Source organism: Gadus morhua, chromosome 15 (assembly GCF_902167405.1).
Source record: "Gadus morhua chromosome 15, gadMor3.0, whole genome shotgun sequence".
Lineage (NCBI taxonomy): Eukaryota > Metazoa > Chordata > Actinopteri > Gadiformes > Gadidae > Gadus > Gadus morhua.
This window is the reverse complement of record NC_044062.1, coordinates 15,865,068-15,891,078: the sequence shown is the minus strand read 5'-3', so window position 1 is coordinate 15,891,078 and position 26,011 is coordinate 15,865,068. Positions and strand designations below refer to the sequence as shown.

Genomic DNA, 26,011 nt, shown 5'->3' with positions numbered 1-26,011 from the left:
CTCGAGGGCAGAGGGATGCTCGAGCGGCTGCGACTCTAAGGCTGTGTATATAAGAGCTTCCAAGATGCCACTAAACAGTCGTTTGTTCTGTTGCAGATATCGCTTTTCGAGACTTCGTTTCGGTCCGCCGCACCAAAGAAGGCTTTACTCTCTAGGTTTCGCGTTTAGTTTCCCCACGCTAAGATCTAAAGATCTGGACTGAGAAAGAAGAAGAAACGCGGTGGGTCTGCGGACTCCCGGGTCCACCATGCGCTTCATGAGACGCCCGACTCCAAGCGAGGAAGTTATCCAGAGAAAAAAAGTCCTACTTGCAAGAGTGTCACTTTTTTAAAACATAGACTTTAACCTGAAGCGTAATGCTACGGCTTTGTTATGCAGGAGTCTGCTAATATGAGAAACATGAAACAAGTAGCCCTAATTACAGGTGCGTTTATGGTTCATTTCTTGAGGGTTTGAACTTCATTTAGGTGACTCAGGCAAAGTCCAGAGCGTCTGGATAATGAACAATGGATACCGTGAGTCTTTCAGTGAACGGCGTTTCTTACACCGAAGCGCCCAAGATCTACGAGGCGGCCGACCTGCCGGACGACCCGTTCACCGGGCCCATCAAGTCCTTGGCTCCGTGGAACTTCACCTTCCTGGCTGTGCTCATGTTCGTGGTCAGCTCGCTGAGTCTGAGCGAGAACTTCCTGGTCATGTTCGTCACCTTTAAGTTCAAACAGCTCAGACAACCGTTGAATTATATCATCGTCAATTTAGCCATCGCCGACTTTCTCGTTTCGCTCACCGGCGGACTTATAAGTTTCCTGACCAACGCTCGCGGGTATTTCTTCCTCGGGACCTGGGCGTGCGTGTTGGAGGGCTTCGCCGTTACTTTCTTTGGTAAGTTGATGGACTTTTCTGTATAGATCTTCAAATGAGCGTGCTGTTTGTGTGTGTTACTGCTGTCAGCCTACTTATTTGTTGAAGCCCCTGTTGGTGTCATCATCAGGGCCGTTGAACATGAAAGAAAAGTAAAGCATCTCGACTAACCCCATATATTATCCAGCGTTAGGACAACTTCTGCATACTAGATTGTAACTTCGATCGCAGCCTGACGTCAATTCTCTGTCCATTAATTAGACGTTTGGGAATGGTCTAATGGCATTTTTCAAACCGTGCGCTTGGGTTGCAGGAAGATTATATTTATTTGACAGGGACTGAATACATTTAATTTTGTGTGAATGCATAGCCCTAACATGTATACTGTGGCAGATCAGAGAGAGGGAGTGGAGTGGTAAGGATTATTTGATGACAAGTGGTGCATAAAGGGGTCTACCACATGGTTTGGCGCGTGTTCTCAATGTATGCTCATGCCGAACGTGTGAGAGCAGCATGGGCAAAGAGAAACACCACCAATTAACCATTTTGCAAGGGTGAATTATCCATACATCCCGTATGGAGCAGCATTTATGCATATCCCAAAAAACAGTTGATTGAGTAGAGCCTACTTTTGGCCCTTTATTAAATTGAAAGCGATGATAAGGTTGGACTGCACATATAGTAGGCTATAGTATTAGCCTGGCTATTGCCAGACCAAGCTCCATCGTAGATTGCAGCATGTTGGTCTGAGGAAGCTGCTGTCATTTTCTTTAGCACAAGAGGCGTGATCAATGGGCCTAGTTCAAATGACTCTGTACGCAATTGGCTGCTTGCCGTCGATACTCTGTCGCAAAAACGTATTGAAACTAGTAAGAAATGTATTGATCTTCCCCAGACCCTTCTGCAGGGCGAACTCAAATCGCCGGCAGAATAGGCGGGGCTACCCCGTTTAGTTTAGTATATTATAGGGATTATTTGGTTATCAACACGATGGATGCGCGCGCAGAATGGTGGCAAAATTTATTTGACCGGTTGCCATATCTCCGTGTGGTTAATTAAAATGTGGTTATATGCTATAGATCCTATAGTATCTGTGGTGTAAAGGCTGGGACGAATTCTTAATTATAAATATTAACACTTTATGTTGAAAGTATGATGGACGACGCGATTTCCGTTGAAACGATGGCGCAGTGATTATTCTTCAAAACGAGAGCTGGTTAATTGTGAAAAATGAATTAAACTGTAATCAGACAACTTGGTTATATGCTATAGACCCTAGAGTATCTGTTGTAGAAAGGCTGGGACGAATTTCGAATTATAAATATGTAGGTTGAAAGTATAGACGTCGCGATTCCCATTGAAATGATGGCGCGTTATTATTCATCAAAACGAGAGCTAGTAAATTGTGAAAAAGGAATTAAACTGTAGTCAGACAACGCGGTTATATGCTATAGACTCTAGAGTATCTGTGGTATAAAGGCTGGGACGAATTTTGAATTATAAATATGTACAATCCATAACGCTAGCTCTCTGGCTCATAGCTCAGCAGACTAGAATACCTCCCGTTGGCAAGTCGTAGCAAGAGTCCTTCCTATTTATGAGAAAAACTTTATATTTGGATTTTAAAACGCATGAAAATATAAATGAATGATCTCAATTTCTTTTCTTTGGCAAGTGACCATGGTATAAGCGGGATAATGCCCTTCGAGGTGTCTACTGCACTACTACTTTTTGAGGGAGATGAACTCAAACAGAGTATACATTTAATAAGCATGCAATACGAATAATAAAAGCTTAAATATTAAAGTATTTGAATTGTTTTATTGTGTTGGCAAGCAAGAAGTAGAATAAATGGGATAATCAATCTTATTAAAAGGGTTTGTGCAACCAACCGCACAACAAGACATGATTGCGGCTCTTGTCGCATTGTCTCTCCTTCTACGGAGTGGCGAAGTCACGCCCCTTCCGGTAGTGCCCATGGGACCTATGAGATCTAAAAAAATATGAATGGGTTTCAATGGAGAGAAAGTAATTATTTTCTGGTCCCAGTCTTTATATGCCCTGGATTACACATATGTTGTTTGTGGATTTAAATGATAATTTCTCATGCAAAGAAAACTAAAAATGTTCGTGAAGAAGTTTGATAATTTTAGGTTTTATGTGAGGCCGCTTTGTGAACTACAGCTCTTCGCTGCTCTCGACGCATATGATATACGTCACCACACCCGCCCTTGGAACTCGGCACAGAGATGGCGATCTCTCTGCCCCACTTCACCGCTTTTTCCAAGGGGAGGATAAAAGCATCGAAAGAGGTGAAAACCATTATAAGTCGGGGCACGTGCAGAGTTTCAGTTATGCCGATGGGAAGATTGTCGGTCTTCTCCACGCCAGTCGCAGGGAGCGTGACGTCACATACGAGCCGTGTAGTCTTTCTCGTTGTGTATTCTCTATAGCCTTTATCTGAACAATTGCACAATTAACGGTCGAACTCTTTGCATGAAAAATTATCCTTTAAATTCACAAACAACATATGTGTAATCCAGGGCATAAAAAGACCGGGACCAGAAAATAATTATTTTCTCTCCATTGACACCCATTCATATTTTTCGATCTCATAGGTCCCATGAGCCCTACCGGAAGGGGCGTGACTTCGCCACTCTATAGGTAGTAGACCGTGATGGGTTTTCAAATTGGCAACTCATTGCTTGCAATTATTCAATGCTGCTGACAACATGCCAGCCAGCATACCGCTACGCCGTCCACCCTTTGGGGCAGAGACCGGGGTTGGTCAGTCCAATAAACATAATGTGGTTTACTGATAACATTCTTCACGCTTCGCACAAGTCCAACCCAAAGTGGCAGAGACAACCATCCCAGCATCCCGTCTTGTCTCTCTTCCAGGGATCGTTGCCCTTTGGTCCCTGGCCGTGCTGTCGTTCGAGCGCTTCTTTGTGATCTGCCGCCCCCTGGGGAATGTGCGTCTGCGGGGCAAGCACTCGATGCTGGGCCTCCTCTTCGTCTGGACGTTCTCCTTCGTATGGACCTTCCCGCCCGTGCTGGGCTGGAACAGCTACACTGTCAGCAAGATCGGAACCACCTGCGAGCCGAACTGGTAAGCAGGGGGACACAGTGGGAGGCGCTGATTTTAGGGGTGAGTGGGAAACTATCTAACTTTCCATCTTTCGCGTGTGATCACAAAGTGGGCCCCCTTGGATTGAAGGGGAATTTGGAGAAAAAAACGGTGCTGTTTAATTTCAAGGTTGTCATGAATCAAAGCTGTGACCTGTTTGTGGAACGAAACCTTGGTTTCACACACAGAGCCACATGGATACATGGCACAAACACACACACACACACACACATGCACACTCAAACATAATCATTCACAAATGCACCCAAGCACAAACAATGCAATAGATCGAGACACATTCTTCTTCCTCTCTGTTTAAGCTGTGTTCTAACACCAATGGTGTAAAAGGGCCTTGTATATATTTTTAAGTATCTCAAGAATCATGTCAGCGTTGACCTTGGCCTAAGGGTGCATTCTGGGAAATGCCATTGAAACGCCAAAAACCACAGATAAAGGAGAAAGAGGGTTATTGTGGCTGGTGGTTATAGGAGGGGACCCAGGTGCTGTCGTTCAGTTAAGGAGAGCTATTGCACAGATGAAACACAATGGGGGAAACCGGTTGAGACATCAGCATTAGGGAAGAGGAAGCTGGTGGATTGTATGGATGACCCAGTCTGCCTCTGGCTACACTACACACCGCTTGGCTACTGTCACCAATCATTTAGCCATCATTGACTCCTCGGCAGGTTCTGCAAACAAAACTGGTGTTCCGGGAGGGGGAGACAGGGGGAGAGAGTTACAATGAGCCTAGCCACACAAAGAACTGTCTGTGACTGTTGCTGATCCAATTAGAATTTGTCCTTTCATGCCGGTCGAAGCGTCCATATGCCGTCTGTGCAGAAGGTTACCGGAGGGCAGGTGAGGAGGGCAACAGCAGAGGCACATCTCCCTTTTGTGGAAGCTTTGAAAGGGTGAAACATGTGAGGGACAGAACGAGTGACATCCAGTAATAAATAGGAAGGGGCCGCGATTGATATACGGTCTCACCCCCAGGGTTTCCTATTTGCATCCTCTTCAAATCCAATCCATCACATTTGACCTGCTGATTAACGTTATTGTCACATTTGAAAGAGCATGTTGATCGCACACTAACATGCATGTGTGTGTGTGTGTGTGTGTGTGTGTGTGTGTGTGTGTGTGTGTGTGTGTGTGTGTGTGTGTGTGTGTGTGTGTGTGTGTGTGTGTGTGTGTGTGTGTGTGTGGAGTAGATGGGGTAGATTAACACTTGTTTTATTTAGAAGTTTATTGAGCAGGGACAAATACATTGTACATTGTTTCATACAAAATATAAAATAGATGCCATGCATGCAGGTTTCTAGTCAAGACTAATTTGCAACCCCTGTCCCTGGTTAGGCCTTTACTAAAAGTTACACATGAATAAAAATACAGAAGACATCATATACAGGAGACATGACAAGACAAAAACAAGGACAATGATTGCGTGTGCGGACACGCGCGCCCATATGCGTGCGTGTCAATGTTCACAGGTTTTATTCAGTTTCAACCATTGTTTTACTTGTGTGTTAAAAACCTTGAGCTCTGTCAATGTTTTGATTTCTGATGGTAGTGTATTCCACAGTTTAGTGCCTAATGCTAGAAACGATGATTGTCCGAATGTGGTTTTGCGCTTCGCTGTTCTACAATTTCCGCTCGTTGCACCCCTGGTTCAAATTCTACTGTTCAGTTTGTTTATCAATTGGCAGAGTATTTCTGGAGCAAGGTTGTTCACACACTTGAAAATTTGTTTTAAAAAATGAAAAGCTAACAAAGCTGTCAAATCCCAGTAAATTGTGTTTCTTTCAAATTTGGCAATGATGCCATCTAGTAGGTTTCTGATCCATTATTTTAAGTGCCTGTTTGTATAATGGTTTTATTGTTGTTTGGTTGGCTTGACCCCTAACGGTTATACAACATGACAAATGGGAAAATATCATCTGGTATGCATAAATTGTTGTGCTGCCTTGAGAGGTATATATTTTCTTAGAAGGTGAAAGCAATTTAAGTTGGTCTTGACGGTCTTGCATAGCTTCTTAACATTTCTGTTTAAATTAAGCTGAGAGTCTAAAATAATACAATTTGAACTCATCTACTTCGCATCAATCTTTACTCTGGAATTTTCAATGGCTTTTCTTTTAATTCAAAAGCACATTGACAGTGTCTTTTTATAATTTTAAGTCAAATGATTGTTTCTGAGCCACTGGGATACACCAGACATCTCTTCTGACAGAGTTTTGGCTGCCAACTGAGTCGTTTTTGCAGACACAAATACCACGCTGTCGTCTGCATCCATTTGGCATCTGGCTTTTTTACAACTGTCTGGTAAATCATTAATATATAAGCTAAAAAGTAAGGGGCCTAAAATAGAACCCTGTGGAATTCCCATTGAACAAGTCTGTACAGTTGACAGGGTAGAATTTGATCTAACTAGAGCTGTCCCAAATGATTATTTTTCAAACGATTAATCTAGCGATTATTTTTTCGATTAGTCGACTAATCTAACGACTAAATTTACGATTCATCTAATGATTATTTTTTCAGTTACCGATTATTTCACATTACTTCATCAATGTAACTTTTCACACAATATGGATATCAAAACATTTGTTGTTAAAATATCAACATTTATTAAACATTTCTTTAACATGCCACTTTTTTGTGCAATAACATTGTGCAAACACGGCACTTAAATTGTGCAAACTGCAAAATAGTGCATTTTGATGCCATATGTAGTATCTAACAAATGAACAAAATAAGTCAATCAGGAGGAATATACCAAATATAAAAATACTCCCTCTCTCATTGTGCAAACTGAAAAATAATGCACTGCCACCTCAGAGACCCAACTTCGAAAAGGATTTATGTAATTTAAATTGTCAACTTGTAGTGTGTGTTTACTACTTAGAACTTGTTGATAGATCGTGGAATTTCGACAGTCAACTGCTAGAATAGAACTACATAACATGACAAAAGTTCTCTTACTACTTAGAACTGGTTGCTAGATCATGGAATTTCGACAGTCAACCGCTAGACTAGAACTAAATAACATGACAAAAGTTCTCTTTTCACCAAAGTATAAAATCCGAACCCGACAAAGTCTATTCATAATATTGTAATGACCACGGAAGAGGCAGTGAATGAAGTGATTAGACAGCTTATTAGATACCTAATAAACCATTGGAACACGCAAGACCGGTCACCATAGCAACGCTGGTAAACAAACCCTCGGAGCTCGGCTTTAGGCCGAGTTTTATACCACCAGCCTCTGTACTCCTGCTACTGCTTGCCGCCGCCATTGTTATGAATATAAACGATTGGCGACTATCGTTCTGGTGCATATTTACCGCCACGACTTGAGTGAGTGGGGGGGGGGGGAGGCGACACGTCGACGCAAATTATCCATGTCGACGAATTTTTGAAGTCGATTACGTCGACTACGTCGAATAGTCGTCCCAGCTCTAGATCTAACCCAGTGCTCTCTATGTTTAAGATATGATCAGAACAAAGCAATTGGCTCATCTGAGAAATTAAATGTTTTGAGTTTATTAAGGAGAATTTCATGGTACAGTGTCAAAGGCTTTTTTCAAATCCAAGAATACTGCCACCACTACATTGCCCTCATCTAACAACTGTTTTATAGTTTCTGTGAGGTAGCAGTTTGTCAACTCTGTTGAGTAGGCCTACCTTGCTCTTAACCCAAATTGTTTGGGGTGCAGTAGATGTTTATTTATTTATTAAGTAATCAACAAGTTGTTTAGCAACTGTTTTCTCAAGAACTTTTGAGTGCAGGCAAGATAGAAATCGGCCTATAATTAAAAACCAGGTCAGGTGAACCAGACTTGTGAATGGGAGTTAGAATTGCCTTTTTCCAGGGCTCAGGAAATGCATTACTTCTGATGGAGCAGTTGACAACATGAGTCACTGGCACTTGGACAACAGAACTGTGTTTTTTAATAATTAAAGTATCCAATCCAAACTAATCCTTAGCCTTAGATTGCCATAACTCCTTAATAACATTACAAATCTCACTTTGATTTACCTCTTTAATATGAAAAGAAGTTGAGAGATCTCTCTGTATATCATCAAACTCCATTGGTCGAAATTTAGTTGCCAGTTCCCTAACTGATTTAGTGAAAAATGTATTAAATTCATTTGCAATTTCCAATCCATCATTATTACCTAGTTTTTGCCATACACAACTCCTTTGTTACCTAATTTCTTTAACCTTTGAAAATAAGTGTGTCTGAATTAATTCTGGTTACCAATGACTGTTTGAGTGCAATATCCCTTTTCTTCATTAGTCGGTGAATATCCTTATTTAACCACGGTAAAACCCTGGGACGACTTGGCTTTCTCAATTTCTGAGTGTATTTCTGGATCAGATTAGTAAATGTTTTCATCATTGTATCACAACAGGTGTTAACATTGTGAGATTGTATAGCACCATCCCAAGAAATATTCCGTAAGTCGTTTTCAAATTGTGTTGTTTTGTTCTTTGGAATACCTACAAACTCTGGTTTACCATTGCACCAGGATTTTAGAAGTTTTTTGGTTCGTTTTCTAACTATTAAAACCATATTGTGGTCAGACAGGCCTGTGATTAAATTGTATGTCTTTGTCACTCCCTCAATTCTATTTGTAAAGACCGGGTCAATGAGGGTTTTGCTGACTTTAGTTAGTCTCGTTGGTCCTTTGATCATTTGCTGAAAATTATGCTTTGAAGAGATTGTTTTTAATTTTTCCTTGCTGCCTTTGTGCAACCAGTTTATATTACAGTCTCCCAAAAATATAGTTTCACAGCTATAATTTAGTTGTTTAAGTAGTTAGTCTAGATCCTGGTAAAATGAGGCACCATGTGATGGAGGATTATATAGGGTTACAATATTGAATTTCATTTTTGTTAACAACACAACATTAATAGCAATACACTCCAAAGGTGTGTCCAGATTAATTTCAATACATTTAAAACTCTCTCCTTTATAAATCATTGCTCCACCCCCCCTACCAATCAATCTATCTTTCCTAAAGCATACATAACCTGGTACATCAATCATATGTGTTGGGATATTACAGTTAAGCCAAGTTTCAGTCAAACATAAATAATCTAGATTGGAGTCTGTTAACAGGTGTTGAACCTGATCTTGTTTTGAAATAATACTTCAAATGTTCAAGTGTCCTCCTACAATTCCCTTTGGTTTGGTCTTTGCATCCCATATGACCTTTGCATGATTTACAGTCTGGAAGAATCTAAATTGTCTCTGTTTACCTTCAGCGCGACCACTGTGTTTGCATGATTCACTGATTGCATGTTTCACTGCATATTTCCTCCCTGTTGTCGTGTGTTGGTATGAGCAAGATGGTTCTGACACTGTTGGTAAACTAAAGTCGGCAGCATGAGGAGTGGAATCCTGGGTGTGCTGTTGTGGGTCAGGCAGCAGTTTCAAATGAAGCAGGTCCGTGGGTTCCTTCTCTCCTGTCGAAACATGCTGCACCTGCATTTCTTCAGCTTTGTCTAATGTTCTCTGATGATTGATAGATTTTCTGGGTGAGAAGTGAAGTCACTGTTGGCTCTTGGTAGATCAGCAAACGACTCCATGTGGAAAAGTCCATTGGTTCTGTTCCTCCGGTGTTGACATGACGCACCAGCGTTGTTTCAGCTGTGTCCAGTTGCACATTCTGAACAGGGCTTAAATTTGTTACTGGACCAGGGTTCAGCTGGATATCCCCTCTGAGGACCCGTACACACGAAGCCGAAACGGGCGAAACCGTTACGGTTTCGATCTATCCGGTTTCGGAGTATCTCCGTAAAGACGGAGTCAAGCGTAACCGGGTAGATCTGTAGAAACACTGTAGTACACATTCCAGGCCCATAAGGGGCGCTGCTTCTGCTACAGAAAGCCAGAAGAAAAATAAATAAAAAGAGGAGGCGAGCATGCGCATAAAGGGTGAGACTCCGCGGGCTTAACAGTCATTGGCTAGAGGGTCGATGACCCTCTAGCCAATGAAATCGGCTTCGCGTGGACTAAGGCCCCGTCCAGACGAAGCCGATTTCATGGCGAAACCGCAAAGGTCTTGCACGGTTCGGCCTTCCATACACACGAAGCCGGCGAATCCACTGACCGAAACCGCCAACTTCTGAAACCACCCTCGGAGGTGGTTTCAAATCTACCCGGTTTCGTTTTGGATTCGTGTGGACGCCTGAAACCGACTGAAACCGTAAACCATGACGTCATCACCCCACCCCTCGACCCTCTAGCCAATGACTGTCAAGCCCGCGGAGTCTCAGAACTCACAACAACAAGGATTTCTGTAGCAGAAGCAGCGCCCCTTATGGGCCTGGCATGTGTACTACAGCGTTTCTACAGATCTACCCGGTTTCGCTTGGCTTCGTCTTTACGGAGATACTGCGAAACCGGATAGATCGAAACCGTAACGGTTTCGCCTGTTTCGGCTTCGTGTGGACGGGGCCTAAGTAGCTGCAAAACCAGTAGAGTGCTGTAAGCATGCCATTTGCTCCTCTTCGTGATTTGTTTACTGCCTTTTTCATTGCTGTATAACTTAAATTTTGGTGTGTTATTCAGAGGAGTAGGAAGTCCAGAGGTATACTGATTTCTAGCCAAACAAAGACCTTGAACAGGTGGAGCAATCAGAAGCCACAGGCAAAGTAACAGTGTCCAAACACATCCATTTTCTCTGTACCTGTTTATTTGAATCTTGGCTTGGATTCAGGTCTTTCTTTGAGGTAGAGCATTTTTGTTGAAACACATTGGTTAAAACTGTTAGAAACTGATTAAAAAAGATAAAAGTAAGGAGAGGTGTGGAGCCTAACAAACCACACCTGCTCTTGGCCGTGATTTTTTCTGATCCCCAACTGCACTTACTGTTCATCTTGTTTTTACAAGCACACACAGACTCACCAGTTCCCCTTTTCCCTGGGAAGATGGATAATACAATTTGATCTATTTTGGTTGTACATAGGTTGTCATGGTAATTACATGATTAGATTTCATCATTCCCCCTGGACCTCTAATAGTGTCTGTAGGGTTTGCCACAGTTGTTAAAAGAGGCTCCTTGGTTAAGAGGTCGACTGATATTGGATTTTTAAAGGCTGATATAATAACATTAGTTTGGAGCAGGAAAAGGCAGATAGGTAGGGGTGTAACGATACATGTATTAGTATTGAAACGAATCGGTACGGACGTCACGGTTCGGTGCATGGATTTACACGGAGAATACACGGTATAAAATGTAATAAAACTGCCGTGCGAATTAATCAATGTAATGCCGAACTAATGTTAGATCTGCGATCTTCACGGACAACTGAGACGCCTGAAATGGTGCCGGCAAGTTCAAGCTACACACACATTCCGTTGATTGGTCAACAGAATCGCACTACCATGAGACAGGGGGATAATAAACAAACACATTATCCGTAATGTATTTATGGACGGCGAAAGCTTCGTTTATTGAAAAAAACGTTGCACAAAAGTTTGCCATCCTTCTTGGACGTCCTACATTGTTGATCTTTGCTCATTGTGCGCGTTCTTCTTTTTCCTTCGATTAATTACGAGGCTACACTATGTCGGGCTGCTATGAGGTCACAATGCTAACATAGCTGCTGCGGCTATTGCGATCCGGTTTAACCCCCACCTTAATGCCTCCGACGTCCTTTGACGGACGGTGCAGTGGGCACGAGGGGTACTGTCGGCGGGGGAAACGCGAGCCGTAACTGAGCTGCACCGAAACACACCTTCACTGATTACTGTTGGAACACGGGTTGGAGGCGGTTTTAAGTATTGCAGTTGCGGGTAGGGGGAGATGCAGGTTTGCAAAATAAGACCTGTGCAGGACTCTGGCACTGGCACACTAACCGCAGGTCGGAAGAACGAGTCAATAGTTCGCGAATTGTTCAAATACACATAGCAGGTTGTGAAATCTTTCTCCTTCTCACAGAGATGTTTGCGCTCGCTCGATATTTAATCTCTAGGACCCTCCCCCTCCACACATTGGCCACTAAGAGTGGCCATTCCCTATCCTTCTCACACTCATTGGCCTGCTACAGATTCCGGATTCGTTGACGCACCCCTTACCCGTTTAACGTGTAAAAATAAATCTTACCCTGCGTTCACACCAAAAGATGCAAAAAGTTGACGCTCGTCGTGATCCCATTCAAAGTGAATGTAGAGACGCGTTGCTGCTTTGCTGCCGCAGCATTTGCTGCCGAGAAAACGGGCAGCAAAACTTGATTTGCGGCGCGTCAAAATGTGATTTGCGGCGCGGCATGCCCGTGCCCGCTGCCGGGCACGCGCCGTATTTTGCGGCGCGTCAAATGCTGCTCGAGTTGAAATATTTCAACTTTTGACGCGCCGCAAAACCTTTGCCGCGCCGCAAAACTTTTGACGCGCCGCAAAACTTGATTTGACGCGCCGCAAAACTCAGGCGTCAACGCGTTCGGGCAGAAAATGCATCTTTTGGTGTGAACGCAGGGTTAGGCGTCCTCTACCCCTATAGTATAACACTACGGTGTGATGAAACGTTATTTTAATCCTTTATGGTATCGTTATGTCTGGATAGGTATGACTTGGAGAGTGGTAAATGTTCAACACATGGTTTTTTTTTTAGAAACAAGGTTGCACTCTGGAGGTGGTTCATGAAGAATCTCTCGTGGCTGCTAGGGAAAGTGTCATGCACACAGGTACAAGGCCATAAGCCAACAGAAAATCAAATAAAAGGCAAGATATTTACAACACAAAACATTAGAATGTCGGCATCTCTAAATGGACAGCGCCTTCAATTTCTGTGCCAAAGCTCATTGGGTCAATGGAGGGCTGTACTAAAAGGAGAGCATCACTTTCTTGTATTTCACACCATTTCGATTTCTTTTCTGAAGAATTTTGGTCTACAATGGATGATGTTCTGTGGTTTATCCCTGGCCAGGATCGGATACTTCTGTTGTGTGTCCCGTTTTATGGTTACGCCATTTACAAACCATTAATGTTCCCGGGGATTTATTTTCATGAATGGATTGTTTTGTGGCTGGGTTATTTGGAAGAGGGGACACCAAATTGTTAAGTCAAGTAAAAGTTGAATGTTTGATTTTTCCTCCCTTTCTGTCAGTTTTTTATCTTGAACAAGGAGCTGATAGTGTTGTATATTCGAGAGATGACGTTTGTGGGGAGAAATGAACTGAAAACAGTTCAGAAATGAATTTACTTGAATAAGCCCAAATTTTCTAACCCTATCGCCAGAATAATGCGTTGAAGGTTTTTTCATTAAGTGGAGAATTTCCTTCTGAAAAAAAGATCTCTGATGTAGCCTACATTGAAAAAGTAATTCAAAGTCTGACATGCATTTTTAGCTGCCCCACTACCAGTCAGGTCCACAACTATAAAAAACATTTCTCAGGTATACAATGACTATACACAATGCCTTTGTGTATAGAGCCTCCATGCAAAACGGAGATACACGTTCACAATAGTTTGTAAAATGTCCCATCTGTGCTGAATAATCGGTTGAACTCTACCTCATTTAATCCAACTCAATTGATGTGCAACACAATTGAGCTCCTCTTTCTAACCAGCTAAAGGCCATAATTGCCAGAAATAGCCTCTCCGGTCCAGAGCTGTACTGTAGGAATCACGGGTTCTATAAACCGGCTTTCAGCCCTTGAAGGAGCTGTTGATGAGGAATGTGCTTGCTTTCTGGGGCTGAAGCAAAGAGATCTGAGGACCACATCGTCTCACGACATGTGTTGCGTGTGGCATGGTGGAACAGTGGTTAGAAGTTACAGCACCGATGGCCTGGGTTGGAGACCTTTCTTTGTGGAGTTTGTCGGTTCCTCCCTTGTTAAGGTGGGTTTCCTCCTGGTGAGTCAGTTTCGTCCCACACCCTGAAGACACACATGTTGTCGGGTTCATACTCCTTCTTTGGCACTTGACCAAGGCAGCAGCTGTAGACCTGCAGTGGGTCGCCAGGTCTGCAGTATGAAGAGCTGCCCGCTGCTCCGAGTGCTGTAGCTAGTGCAGGGTCAAATGCAGAGCACTACTACATGTGAAATCATAATTAAATTATAATTGAACTAAAAAGGTTCAAATACACACAATATTACAAAGAGAGAGTTTTATCACTTGTCTTTATGCTGTAGTGCGTGTGTCTCTCCATCTGTCGAATACTCCAAATTCAATGCACATTGTGATACCGTCAATGATGCAGTTGACCATAAATGACCATTGCATTGAAGCGCAATTCTGTTTTTCTGCTCCCCCCTTCCCCGCCCCCCTAACAGGTACTCAACCAACATGGTGGATCACAGCTACATCATCACTTTCTTCGTCACATGCTTCATTCTGCCTCTAGGAGTGATCATTTTCTGCTACGGCAAGCTCCTACAAAAGCTCAAGAAGGTCAGTCCACAACATTTTTAGGCTATTGCTTATAACTATTACAGAGATAAATGAGGTAATTTCAACATGGGCCTCTATAGTTCAAAGTGAAGCCCTTTTTTTGGCCAGTTCAAGTCTAGTTCAAGGTTGATAAAGTGTAACCCTATTTTAATTGGTGTAACTCTGAACAAAACAACTTGTATAGATGACAATGTCAGTCACAGAGAACTATGTTCTCTGAACAAGGGTTTTCAAAGTCAAAGTCACCAACTGGTGACAAACAGTGTTAGTTTTGCTGCTGGCATGTTTTAAGTGGTTGTTGTTCAAGATGTTATCTATCACCTCGAACAAATGTTAGAGATGCTGGACCACGTTTCATCTTGATGTTGTCCCGATCCAGAAAGCGCTCGCAAAACAATGTTTTGTTGACCTCAGCTGTTATGGCAAAAGCATGACAATAGAATACACAGTAGCAATGACAGACTCTAATTCACCCCCATTTATTACAACAGACTATCTTTCTATCGACTATTTACTACGAAGTATATACATTTATTGCAGACACGTTTTATTGTAAGCGACCGAAGCGAATTCAGTTACAGTATAATGAACCCTTTTTGTTCATTATACTGTGTCATCGATGGACAATCACAGGTGTCGCTCATAACTCTAATCACGGGACTGCTCCTATGCACCAGGGCACGGGTAGTAGGCTCAACTAGTAAAGGTTAGTCTCCTCACCGTGCCCTTACATTGAAGCAGGTATGGTAGGCCACAGAAATCGGGATGTAGCCCACCCTTCCCTGTCCCACCCGCCTGTGTCCCGCCTTCCCCCCCAGGTGTCCCATGGCCGCCTGGCCACGGCCCGGAAGCCGGAGCGGCAGGTGACGCGCATGGTGGTGGTGATGATCGTGGCGTTCATGGTGGGCTGGACGCCGTACGCCGCCTTCTCCATCGTGGTGACGGCGTGCCCCACCATCCAGCTGGACCCCCGCGTGGGCGCCATCCCCGCCTTCTTCTCCAAGACGGCGGCCGTTTACAACCCCGTCATCTACGTCTACATGAACAAACAGGTAGCTGTGGCCCGGGGGCCCGCGCTCCGTGCTTGTGTGTGTGCTGTGTCCCTGTGTATGCGGCGGGTCTGTGCGGGTGGGTGTAGCTGTGTGTGTACGAGGGGGGTTGCCTGTATGGGGGTGTGTGTGGCAAATGTCATCCACGAGTAAATGAACCTGTAGCCTTGGGGTTAGTTGTTGTCTCTCTCTTTAGTTGTATGTACGTTGGTACCTGTGTTTGCGTGTGTGTGTGTGTGTGTGTGTGTGTGTGTGTGTGTGTGTGTGTGTGTGTGTGTGTGTGTGTGTGTGTGTGTGTGTGTGTGTGTGTGTGTGTGTGTGTGTGTGTCCTACATCCTGAAAAAAGAAGGACTGGAATGAGGTGGGAGGGTGATGATGCTGTGTGGCCTTAACCCCTGGCTCCGCAGCTGGTCTCGTGATGTCTGTTCATTAAAGTATGGAAATGTGCTTTGCCCCTTGTCCATGACACCATTTGCTGCCTGGCTGGAAACACTGTGTGGATCGGTGCACACGTACACACCAGTGTACGTGTGCAACTAGTTTACACGAGTGTGCCGGATAGAGAGGGCGAGACAAATGCTGACCCAAGGGAGGCACGGTACCACTGTTTGTACGGAACACATTAAAAGGCCTGTATGGAAGGTGTCGGTTGATGGATTTTCTTTTACGGTAGTTGCTGAGTTTTAGGTTGTTTCTCAATAATGCATGGTGTATGAATAAATGAAATGTGAAATCCAGAGAGTACAATTGTCCAAGCCTGGTGCTTTAATAATATATTAGATCCCTCTAGTTTGCTGCGGAGGTTTGGAGATTGTAACCGAATTGGTGCTCACGGTCTGGTTCGATAATTACTGTGCATTATTTGAGCTTGTTGGCTTGTTCAACGTTAGGACGCCAAATTACTCTGAACATTTTAATTGGGGGAATTGAGTGCCCCGACAGAATCACCTGCAGTTCAGATTATGCTGAAATACAACCGTGAAATGTTTTACCTCCAAACCAAATAATTACTCATAGATATATGACTGAATTATATCCTCAGAGGCATATGCTTAAATAAGTTCAAGGCATTAGAAAAGGGCACGCTATTGAAACAGGCTTTGTCAACGCAAAACAGCATATAGGACAAAGTCATGTAGTTTCCTCTTTAAAACCACATCAAGGGTCTATAAAAGACTTAAGTGCAAATACTGAGGATTTGGAACGTATTTAATCTCCCCACTGTGTACTAGTGGCACTCACTATTTATCCCCGAAGGCTCCCAGATGTCCTTATTAAGGAGCAAATGGAATTCAGACTTAAAACAGGCATTAGGATGTCTAGACAACACTTAATTGACAGGGGAAGTCCCATGTCCAGGTACAGTGTCCTTGAGAAGACATCCTAAAACAAGGGCACTTCTGCTTTGAAGCGCTGCCACATAGACCCTGACCCACATGGTAGAAACACACAGACACTCGCACACATGCACTCACACAAGCATGTCTCAAGGACGATGCAACACTACTAGAGAGCACAGCGCTATCGTGTCGACGCGTGTATTTCAGCCGGTTTGAACACTGCTCCCCGGTTGTGAGGCGTGTGTGGATTGCAATGCTCCCTGTTTTATTCATGAGCATCCATTATAGGCTTCCCAGGGTTTGCAGTCACCAAGCTGTCAGAGTTGGTTATCAGAATATAGCGAGAGCCCCACACATCCCACGGGAGGGTAGAACAGGGTCACAGGGCTGCCGCTGCTTGTTCTATTTCCTCTTTATTGGACATGTGTGCGAGGGGAGGAGTGGGTGCCATGTGAATGGTACCCAATCCATTGACTTCAGCGCCGCTGAGGAAGATCTTGGGCTTCTAAGCGTGGTCAGAGCTGGCTCAACTACTTACCACAGTCAAAGGACGTCAATTCTCTCTTTCTTTCTTTTTTTTCAGTCTCCTCTTATCTTTCCAGCATCTCTATCCACAGGCATGCAAACTAGTCACCTTTCGGCGAAATTCGCCGTTTTGAAGACAAAATTGACCACTTGTGTGATTCGTGGAGATCCGTTGAGAAAACATTTTGGGGGGGGGTCTGATGGCCAGCCATGGAGTCCTTGTAGTGCCTGCTAATACATTCTCAATGGAGAGGCGAGTGGACAGAGAGAAGGCGCAGCATTCTGTCAGGCGGCACGACAAGTGGGCGCACTCCTGTGGAACTGTCGCTTCCGTGCTCGTCGAACGCATGCACCCGCATGCGTTCGAAGCCGCGCGGACATCCGACAGCGCGAGCGGAAAGTCGCCTACCATCTGAAACGGCCAAGCGTGAGCCCAGCGGAGCCTTTAAATGCCTCGTTTCCACCGAGCGTTTCCACCGCCGACAGTACCCTCATGGTAGGCCGGATGTCGATCGCCGCGGCAGCTACGTAAACATCCCGAAGGTGAACGACGAGAACTGATTCCGAAAACAAAAATAACAAAAATGGTCACGTAAATAAAACATACAAACGAACATAGCTTCGTCTCCCCGCGACCTTATATTATCTAAAAGGTTCTCATCGATTCAGCCAATGAGAGTGCAATCACGTTGCCATGGCAACACGAGGGTAAACAAATGATAAGGCACCACCACACAAGTTAAGTAACGATCGCTGTAGGCTTCAATATCATGCAAGCACCTTGGTTTTCTTTTTATTTTGTTCTACATCATAATTGCATGCTTTAATAAAGTATTGTCTTCTTTAATAGGTCCATGCTCCACCTCCTTGTTCGCCCAAGCTAACGTTTTACGCGACACGTCCATTGTCCAGAATAATACCTCGCGGTTTGTTTTTATCCCCATGTCACGCCCACTTTTGGCGGTGGAAACGCGAACCGTGCCGCAACTTTGCGAACCGAACCGAACGCACCCTCCGGTTGAAACGCGCCAAAAGAGAATTTTTCAGCGGGTCACCAGTTGTGTTGATACATACTAGTCGATATAGCCGAGAGAAGTCGCTCGAAAGCGGGCCCTTGAGACACTGGTCCAGACCAAGAAGAAAAATAAATAATGGCATACTCCTATTGCCCTGTCCTCCCACCTCTTTTTATTCTTCTCAATATTCTTTCTTAATTTTGTAATAAATTATGTACCTATTGGGGCTGCCCTTGCACATAATAAATTAATGCTTTGTTCTTAATTGTGCACAGTCCTGTAATTTTTTTTAGCTTGTGACTAACCCTAATACATTAAAAAATGTAAAAGAAAACTCCCCGGAGTATAAACCTGGAACCCTATAGTGGGTCTGTGTTTTTCTCAGCTCACGCATCATTCTCACCTTTTTCACCCCGAGCCAGTTTGCATGCCTGATCCAGTGCTCCGCTTCACGTTCTCTACGCTGATGGAGTTATAAGTATAGGGCTCTCAAGTCCTGGTCGATTGGTCTCTTGGTTCATTGAAATGCCTTTCTTTAATCAAAATTTCATTGATCACTCACTCTGACCAAGAGCGGATCCGAAACCCACATGACATCCTCCTAACAGCACCTCCCTGATATTTTGGGTACCAGCCAGAGTAGATGGAACCATGGACAATTTAGTTAATCTACAGATAACGTGCAGATTGTTTTTTATTTTTATTGCATCCCATCGATTGGTCGAAGTGTTGGCCGACTTCTAATCGACCAAGATTTTCTTTGGTTGACTCCAGCCCAGTTATGTACCAAGGCTGGGGGTGGGCGGGAGGGGGTTATTCTGCATGCTGCGATTGTCCCGAGGGTTTCCATGTTGTTTTGCTGCCCGCCTCCCACCACATATCTCGGTACTGTTGTTGTTTACTCTAGAGAGACTAGCTGAGCACACACAAGCCCACACACACAAACACAAACAAACACACACACACAGCAGGACATCTACCTGGTGTCACACTGATGCCAGCAGGACAGGAGCCCAGATGGAAATATGAGGTCTGCTCCTGAAAAAATGTATTTGGGTCAATTCTGTATTTGCTTCAGGGAGGAGGCTAGGAGCTGCAGAATAATGCTGTGAGATCTGCTGGTGCCTTGCTCAATTTGCCTTTGCGTAGGTGATTATGTTGTGCTTGGCTGGGAAGGCTCAGCGGAAGACGTACTGCTAATCTGGGGCAGGGCTGAATGGCTCTGCATTCACCTGGTGCCAGAGTTTTTCCCGCTTACCTCAGAAGAGCAACCCATGCATATTTTCCACTTCTACTAACATGCTTAGTTTAAAAGTCATTTGCATACTTCTGTATGCACAGAGGAGTCGACTACTGATGTGTTTCTCTTTGTTTGTATTAAGTTAAAGTAAGGATTTTATGTCTTGGCATTCCTCATTGTTCTGCCTAGGTCTATTTTTTTCTACGAAATCCATTTGAACCATTTGACCAATAGATTTCCTTTAAAAGGAAAGTGTGACAGACACAGAACCAGGGCTCTCATTTATCGACGTTGTGTACAAAGAAATCTGCGTACACCATGTGTTTTCGACAAAGCTTTGAATTGATATATTGGTTCAATTTGTTCTGTTCAGATAATGCTTTTTAACCAACTTGTAGAAATACAATTTCCTGTAAGTAATGAGAATTGTAATGGTAAAATTGGCGAAGTCCTATTCCTCAAGTAGGCCTGTACAACAATTGAATCAATAAGATTGATAATTGCCCATTTATTAGATAATTTGAATATGCTGAATCTTAAGTTGTGTTTGTGTCTGGGTGTGTGCCTGGATTTGCGTGCGTGTTGCGTGTGATTTAATTAACATTGTATAAAATGAGAACAGAGAGAGAGCAATGTGACGGGAGGTGGTGGGGACTGGCGGGACACAATTGCAAACCACTCTGGCTTATTTTTTAGCTTTGATCGTAAGTGTTACAAGGAACGTCCTACTTTCATAATAACTTATATCGCACTCTGTGATAAATGTATTTTCTATAGTTATCATTTGCATTTTACCGTCCACATCCATTTAATTAATCAACAATTGAATAGTCTATTTCCATTTTGGTCATATTCATTCACACATTTCCCATGACGTTTAATGACCATTAACGGTCATATATAACGTCATTAGGCGTGAATATATGGTAATGAGCTAAGCCGGGCATGAGCATATAGGATTTAGAACGAGTAGCGATTAATATATCAAGGGTAGTTGTGCAAGCATAAGAACTCCTCATGAATGCCAACTTTTTAGTGCGTACGAACATTCCTAGTTTAGGGATTTAGAACTTCTTATGCAAAACATTGATAAATGGGGGCCCAGATTTGGTCAATGCCTATTTTGGAAGTGTTGTTATGCAATTGTGTGGCATTTCTAGAATGCTGTTTTTCTTGGCGATCTTAGACAAGTAGTTTTGTATGTGTTATTGGCTTCATTGCAGCAAACCAGCAGTAAGGTTCTTAATCAGAAATATTGGTGGTCAGGTCATCCTAGCCTTATAATAGTAGAATATTTTGATTCAAACAGTTAAAGAAACAGACTAGACTTGATATCTTTGTTCTGTTTTTTCTACATGATAAATTGTCGGGCATTTGTCTAACAACATCATCATTTCAGAGCGTTAGATGTTAATGTTCCCAATGTTCCTTCTCTCATTCCAGTTCAGGAAATGCCTCATCCAGCTGTTTACCGGCAAGGGAACCATCCCGGAGAACAACATCAACCAGACATCGGAGCGGCCCGGCTTCACCGCCGAGAGCCAGACTGGAGAGATGTCGGCAATCGCTGCCCAAATCCCGGTGGGGGGCCGGGCCGGGTCCTCGGGCGAAGACCCCCCCAGCCCCTGCAGCTCTTTCGCCCAGCTGCCCATCCCGGAGAACAAAGTGTGCCCTATGTAGCGGTCATCCCCACGGGACACCTGCGTCCGTGTGTCTTATGTGTGTGCCCCCCTCCATTGTTAACCCCATTGTTGCCCCTGCCTTGCCGATGTTCCCTCTGAACTGCCCCCCCCCAAGCTAGCCGCCACAAGTTGTACACTACACTGTTAGCCTAGTCCGCCTAGTCGTACCTGTAGCCTGTTATCGTTAGCAGAGAGCCGCGCAATGGTAAAGAGTGGCGAGGGGTTTCTTTAAGTCAGGGAATAAGGTTGGGGGAAAGCTGGCTTCAGGCTCACCCTGCCCACTATCCCCTAAAACCCATCAGAGACTCTTAACGGCTGGGCTGCGTGTTGAGAATTGAGTTTATGTACGCACCCACACACACACAAAGGAAACATAGATAAGCTTTGATTCAGCCTGAGAACAATGTTAATGGCTTGTCCTACTTGATGTGTGGGTACGGGGGGCGTGTGGGGTGTAGGGGAAACCGCTTTAAACAGAAGGATTTAAGGATCTATCAACAAAACTCCAGGGATAACCGGGCCTCTTCTGGGTTCTGTGTTTGCGTCATTCCAGATCAGATGTGAGTAACAATCATTATCGAACAATAATGTGGGGCAAAGCCCCGTTTATTAGCGAGTGCGGAAAAAAGGTGACAGACACACGGCAGAGCAGGTGTTACATGCCCACATGTCAGAGTTCTTCATTGAGTGTGTGACACGATGGCTGGTCTATACTGTATGCCTCGATTATTCTATGCACCACCGGTGTGCAACCTCACCAGGTGAGGCTGCTTTAACCAAGCATAAACCACACACTACACGAGGAAGGACGGTTGTCCAGAGGCAGCCACTGTAAATAGTTGCCTGCCAGCATGAGGAAGAGAGAGGGAGACAGAGTACAGTTCCTTGTTGTAAGGGCTCAGCTCTCCCTGCCCAGCATCAGCCTGCAGTTATCTAGTGTTCTTCAAATGTCTTCAACCACACTTTTATCCCACCATGTCTTCTCTTTTGAAAAATCTGCCCCGTCCCCTGGCCTTCACAATGGCAGTGGCAGAGGGAGGCATTGTTTTGCTATGCTCTTTCAGTATCCCCTGCCTCGTCAGAGTTTGCTTATACATCTCAGCAGAGCGCCAAGGTGAAAGGAGGTCACTTTGTGAATCTGGAATGAGGCGATGAGATCTGGAAATGTCCTTTACCTGACTGTGTGCTCTATGTGCTCCCTGGATGTCTGTGTGCACAAAAGACTCCTTGTCAAATCCTCTATACGCGGTGATTGGAAAATGTTTTGAATATGTAACACTGTTGTTTCTGCGTTATACCAAGACCCCCTCCAACTGTGTGCGAATCTAGGGATATTTTGATGTGTAACTATTGGATCTTGCAAGTACGTGTGTTCTGGGGAGATGTCTGATCAGGCCGGTTTCGCTCACAGAGTTAGTCAACTTAGTAATGGATTTCTGTGTTCTTGCCGTGCTGAAATATGTCTGTGTAGCATGTGTTGTCTTCTTTTAAAAAAAAAACTGTTTTCTTGTAGACCCTCACCTCAATCCAACTGCTATCATTTTGGGTCCCAGGTTTAAAGAAATGTATATAAGTAATTGGTTGATTTAATTATTATCCAATTGGTTCATTTAGAAACAAATGGTTTGTCAGTTGCCATAAAAGGGTTAGATGATGCAAAATGTATCTATGATGGAGACTTAAATATGTCTTGTATATCAACTAGAAATAGAACAGCATGACAAACAGTCAGCCAACCTGCGAGTAGATACATTATTGTATTCTCCCAATATTACTTTTTAAAGGAAAACAGAAAGTGGTCAAAAGTTAAGGTTACAGCTTTTAGCCATTCTAATCATAGTACAGGACATGAAGAAAATAACCAAATAGCACTTTGGTGTCCCAAATAACATTTCCATACAGTGTTACTGTCCATAAATGTACCCATTATCCAAAACCCAAATGCACAGTGCACTTACAAACACGCATACACAAAGCAGACTCCCACACACACACGCACGCGCACACACACACACACACACACACACACACACACACGCGCGCGCGCATGCACACACACCTACATACACAATGAAGCTTAAGTCAGGGGGAGAGTGGTAAAGGAGTGTAGAAAGATTACAGATTGCACTGCATGTTGATAAGTGGAGGCAGAAAATCCAATATGTATAGATAGGTAGAGTTCCCATAATTCTCCCATTCCTTTCCCTGCATATCAACTTCCTCTGAAAACTGGTTGCTGTGCTGTACTTACAAAGGCATGTTGAGAATTGTTCTGCTGTACCGTTTATGTATGTTTTGTTGTTTTTTCTTTGTGTAAGGAGTATTTCTTATCATGAGATTTATTTACAGTTCCTAAATGCACGCTGGTAATGATGACCATGTCAGTATTAAAGTATACATGTATAGATATATTTTTAAAAAAACAATTGTGCTCTGTGATTTCCTTATGGAGTTGGAGAGTTGGATCCAGACCTAGCAGTGTTAATTGAGCTAATGTGTAGCCCTCACAACATATATTAACATCGGAGGAGGGGAGCTAATGTGTAGCCCTCACAAAATATATTAACATCAGGGGAGGTGAGCTAATGTGTAGCCTTCACAATGTGTGTGTGTATATATATATATATACATACATACACACACCAGGGGAGGGTTGTCCATTCATTTTACAAGTTTAATATTCTGGTAACACACAATTATGTTCGGGACAAATTTTACCCATTTAAAGTTTATGTATCATAAATATTATCCAGGTCTTTTCTGGTACATAGAGCTCTGTTGACAGGACCTTGGGAAAGCACATATGTAGAATGGGGGAACATAGGACCCTGGGGACATAGGAACGTCTACCTGATCCCTCTTTATTGAATATATTTATTAACGTTAGGGGGAGGGGTGACCATCGACCGAACATGCGACCAGTATATAGAGCTGAAGCAGGGCTGTCAGCGTTCACAATCACACGTGATTGTGAACGGTGCTCATGCCCTCCCATACGGTCTCCCGATCAATACCCGGCCCAGTCACATGGTGTATGTTCAGCCTTGTTGAGGGCGCCACTCAGACATGCATCACAAGAGATCGAGTGGTCTGTACATTTACGTCACAATATCAGCCTTGACTGGAGAGCATATTTGTGTTGTCTATATTACTTTATAACTTTGTTTCTGTTGCACTGAGTTTGTGAGGCTAAATAAACATTATTGCATTTTGTATTTCAGCTCCTGATCAGGATTTGTACTGCTACACTAATGCATTGACAGGCCCTATTTTACAAAACACACAGAGTCACACACACACACACACCCCCATACATACAAACAAACAAAGTACCACACGCATGTATGTTTATTTTGTTTCCCATAACATTGTTTAAAATTTAAGTTTCAGTTTCCATTACACTCACAATTGTCTTGATATGGACTACTTTGATATCCTGTAATTCTAAAATAAACAAATTCTACATAGGCCTATACTTAGTCCATAACCTAAGTATATATTTTCCATTTGATAACTTTTTAACTAAAATGTTCATTTCATTCAGTTAGCATTGCAAACAACATAGAAATTCACACTTCATTGCTCAGCCTTCAAAATGATCGGATGGATTAACTAGAGCTGAATCTAGGGGTCATAACAAGTACAACTAGTAGCTCTGGCCTCCTTGTAACTAATGAGCATTTCCAGAGTGGATTAGCCATGGCGTTGTGTTTGCATAGAGTCAACCATACAGCTGTGTGTATTACACTCTACTCTAAAGACGCTGGGCTTGTTGAAGTGTGTGTGCAGAAAAACCTGAAAAAATGGGGCCTGCCCGTAATTCCGACGCCTCATTGTTCCGACGTCTCAATGTTCCGAAATATTTCCCATTAGATCGACACGCCACTATTCCGACGATTCAATGTTCCGAAAACGAAACCCATTGGTCCGAAGGTCCGTTAGTTCGACTTTTCAAAAAGGAGGCGCATTAGGCCGACGGTTCAATATGCCGAATAGGAAAAAGAGTTTTATACCTCGCTCGCTCCTTCTCTCTCTCTCACTGTGTGTGTGTGTGTGTGTGTGTGTGTGTGTGTGTGTGTGTGTGTGTGTGTGTGTGTGTGTGTGTGTGTGTGTGTGTGTGTGTGTGTGTGTGTGTGTGTGTGTGTGTGTGTGCCCGTGTTGAGAATTATTAGACCTCCGCTCTCTGTCCATGGTGCTGCAACACTGTGTCGAAATGAAGTGAAGCGTTGTCTTTTTGCCCTCCAAAATTCATCGTGAACTTGATATATAGGCCTAGGTTGTATTTTGGAGACAGAGACAGAGAGAGAGTGAGAGTGAGAGAGAGGGGGAGCAAGCGAGGTATAAAACTATTTTTCCTATTTGGCATATTGAACCGTCGGCCTAATGCGCCTCCTTTTCGAAAAGTCGGACTAACGGACCTTCGGACCAATGGGTTTCGTTTTCGGAACATTGAACCGTCGGAATAGTGGCATGTCGATCTAATGGGAAATATTTCGGAACATTGAGACGTCGGAACAATGAGGCGTCGGAATTACGGCATGGCACCGAAAAAATACCTATGGCCACACCATCACGTGAACAAACGAGATGCAGAAACACAAAGAGATCACTAGACATAGATAAAACAAAAGTAGGTGAAAAGTGGTGAAAGAGAAGACAGTTATTTCATCCCCTTCAACAAGCCCATTCAAATGAAGAATGTAGCGCAGCGATCGAAAGCTCAGGCCCCGTTCACACGAAGCCGATTTCATGGCGAAACCGCAAAGGT

At 43.6% G+C, this 26,011-nt stretch overlaps 1 protein-coding gene across 1 annotated transcript; it reads left to right on the top strand.

Annotated features, from left to right (window-relative positions):
* On the top strand, positions 1-24,458 carry valopa (vertebrate ancient long opsin a). Its single transcript, XM_030379847.1, has 5 exons — positions 1-882; positions 3,763-3,973; positions 14,274-14,391; positions 15,210-15,443; positions 21,005-24,458. The coding sequence occupies exons 1-5, from the start codon at positions 507-509 to the stop codon at positions 21,239-21,241; spliced, it is 1,176 nt and encodes a 391-aa protein (XP_030235707.1). The 5' UTR covers positions 1-506; the 3' UTR covers positions 21,242-24,458.
* The last annotated feature ends 1,553 nt before the right edge of the window (positions 24,459-26,011 follow it).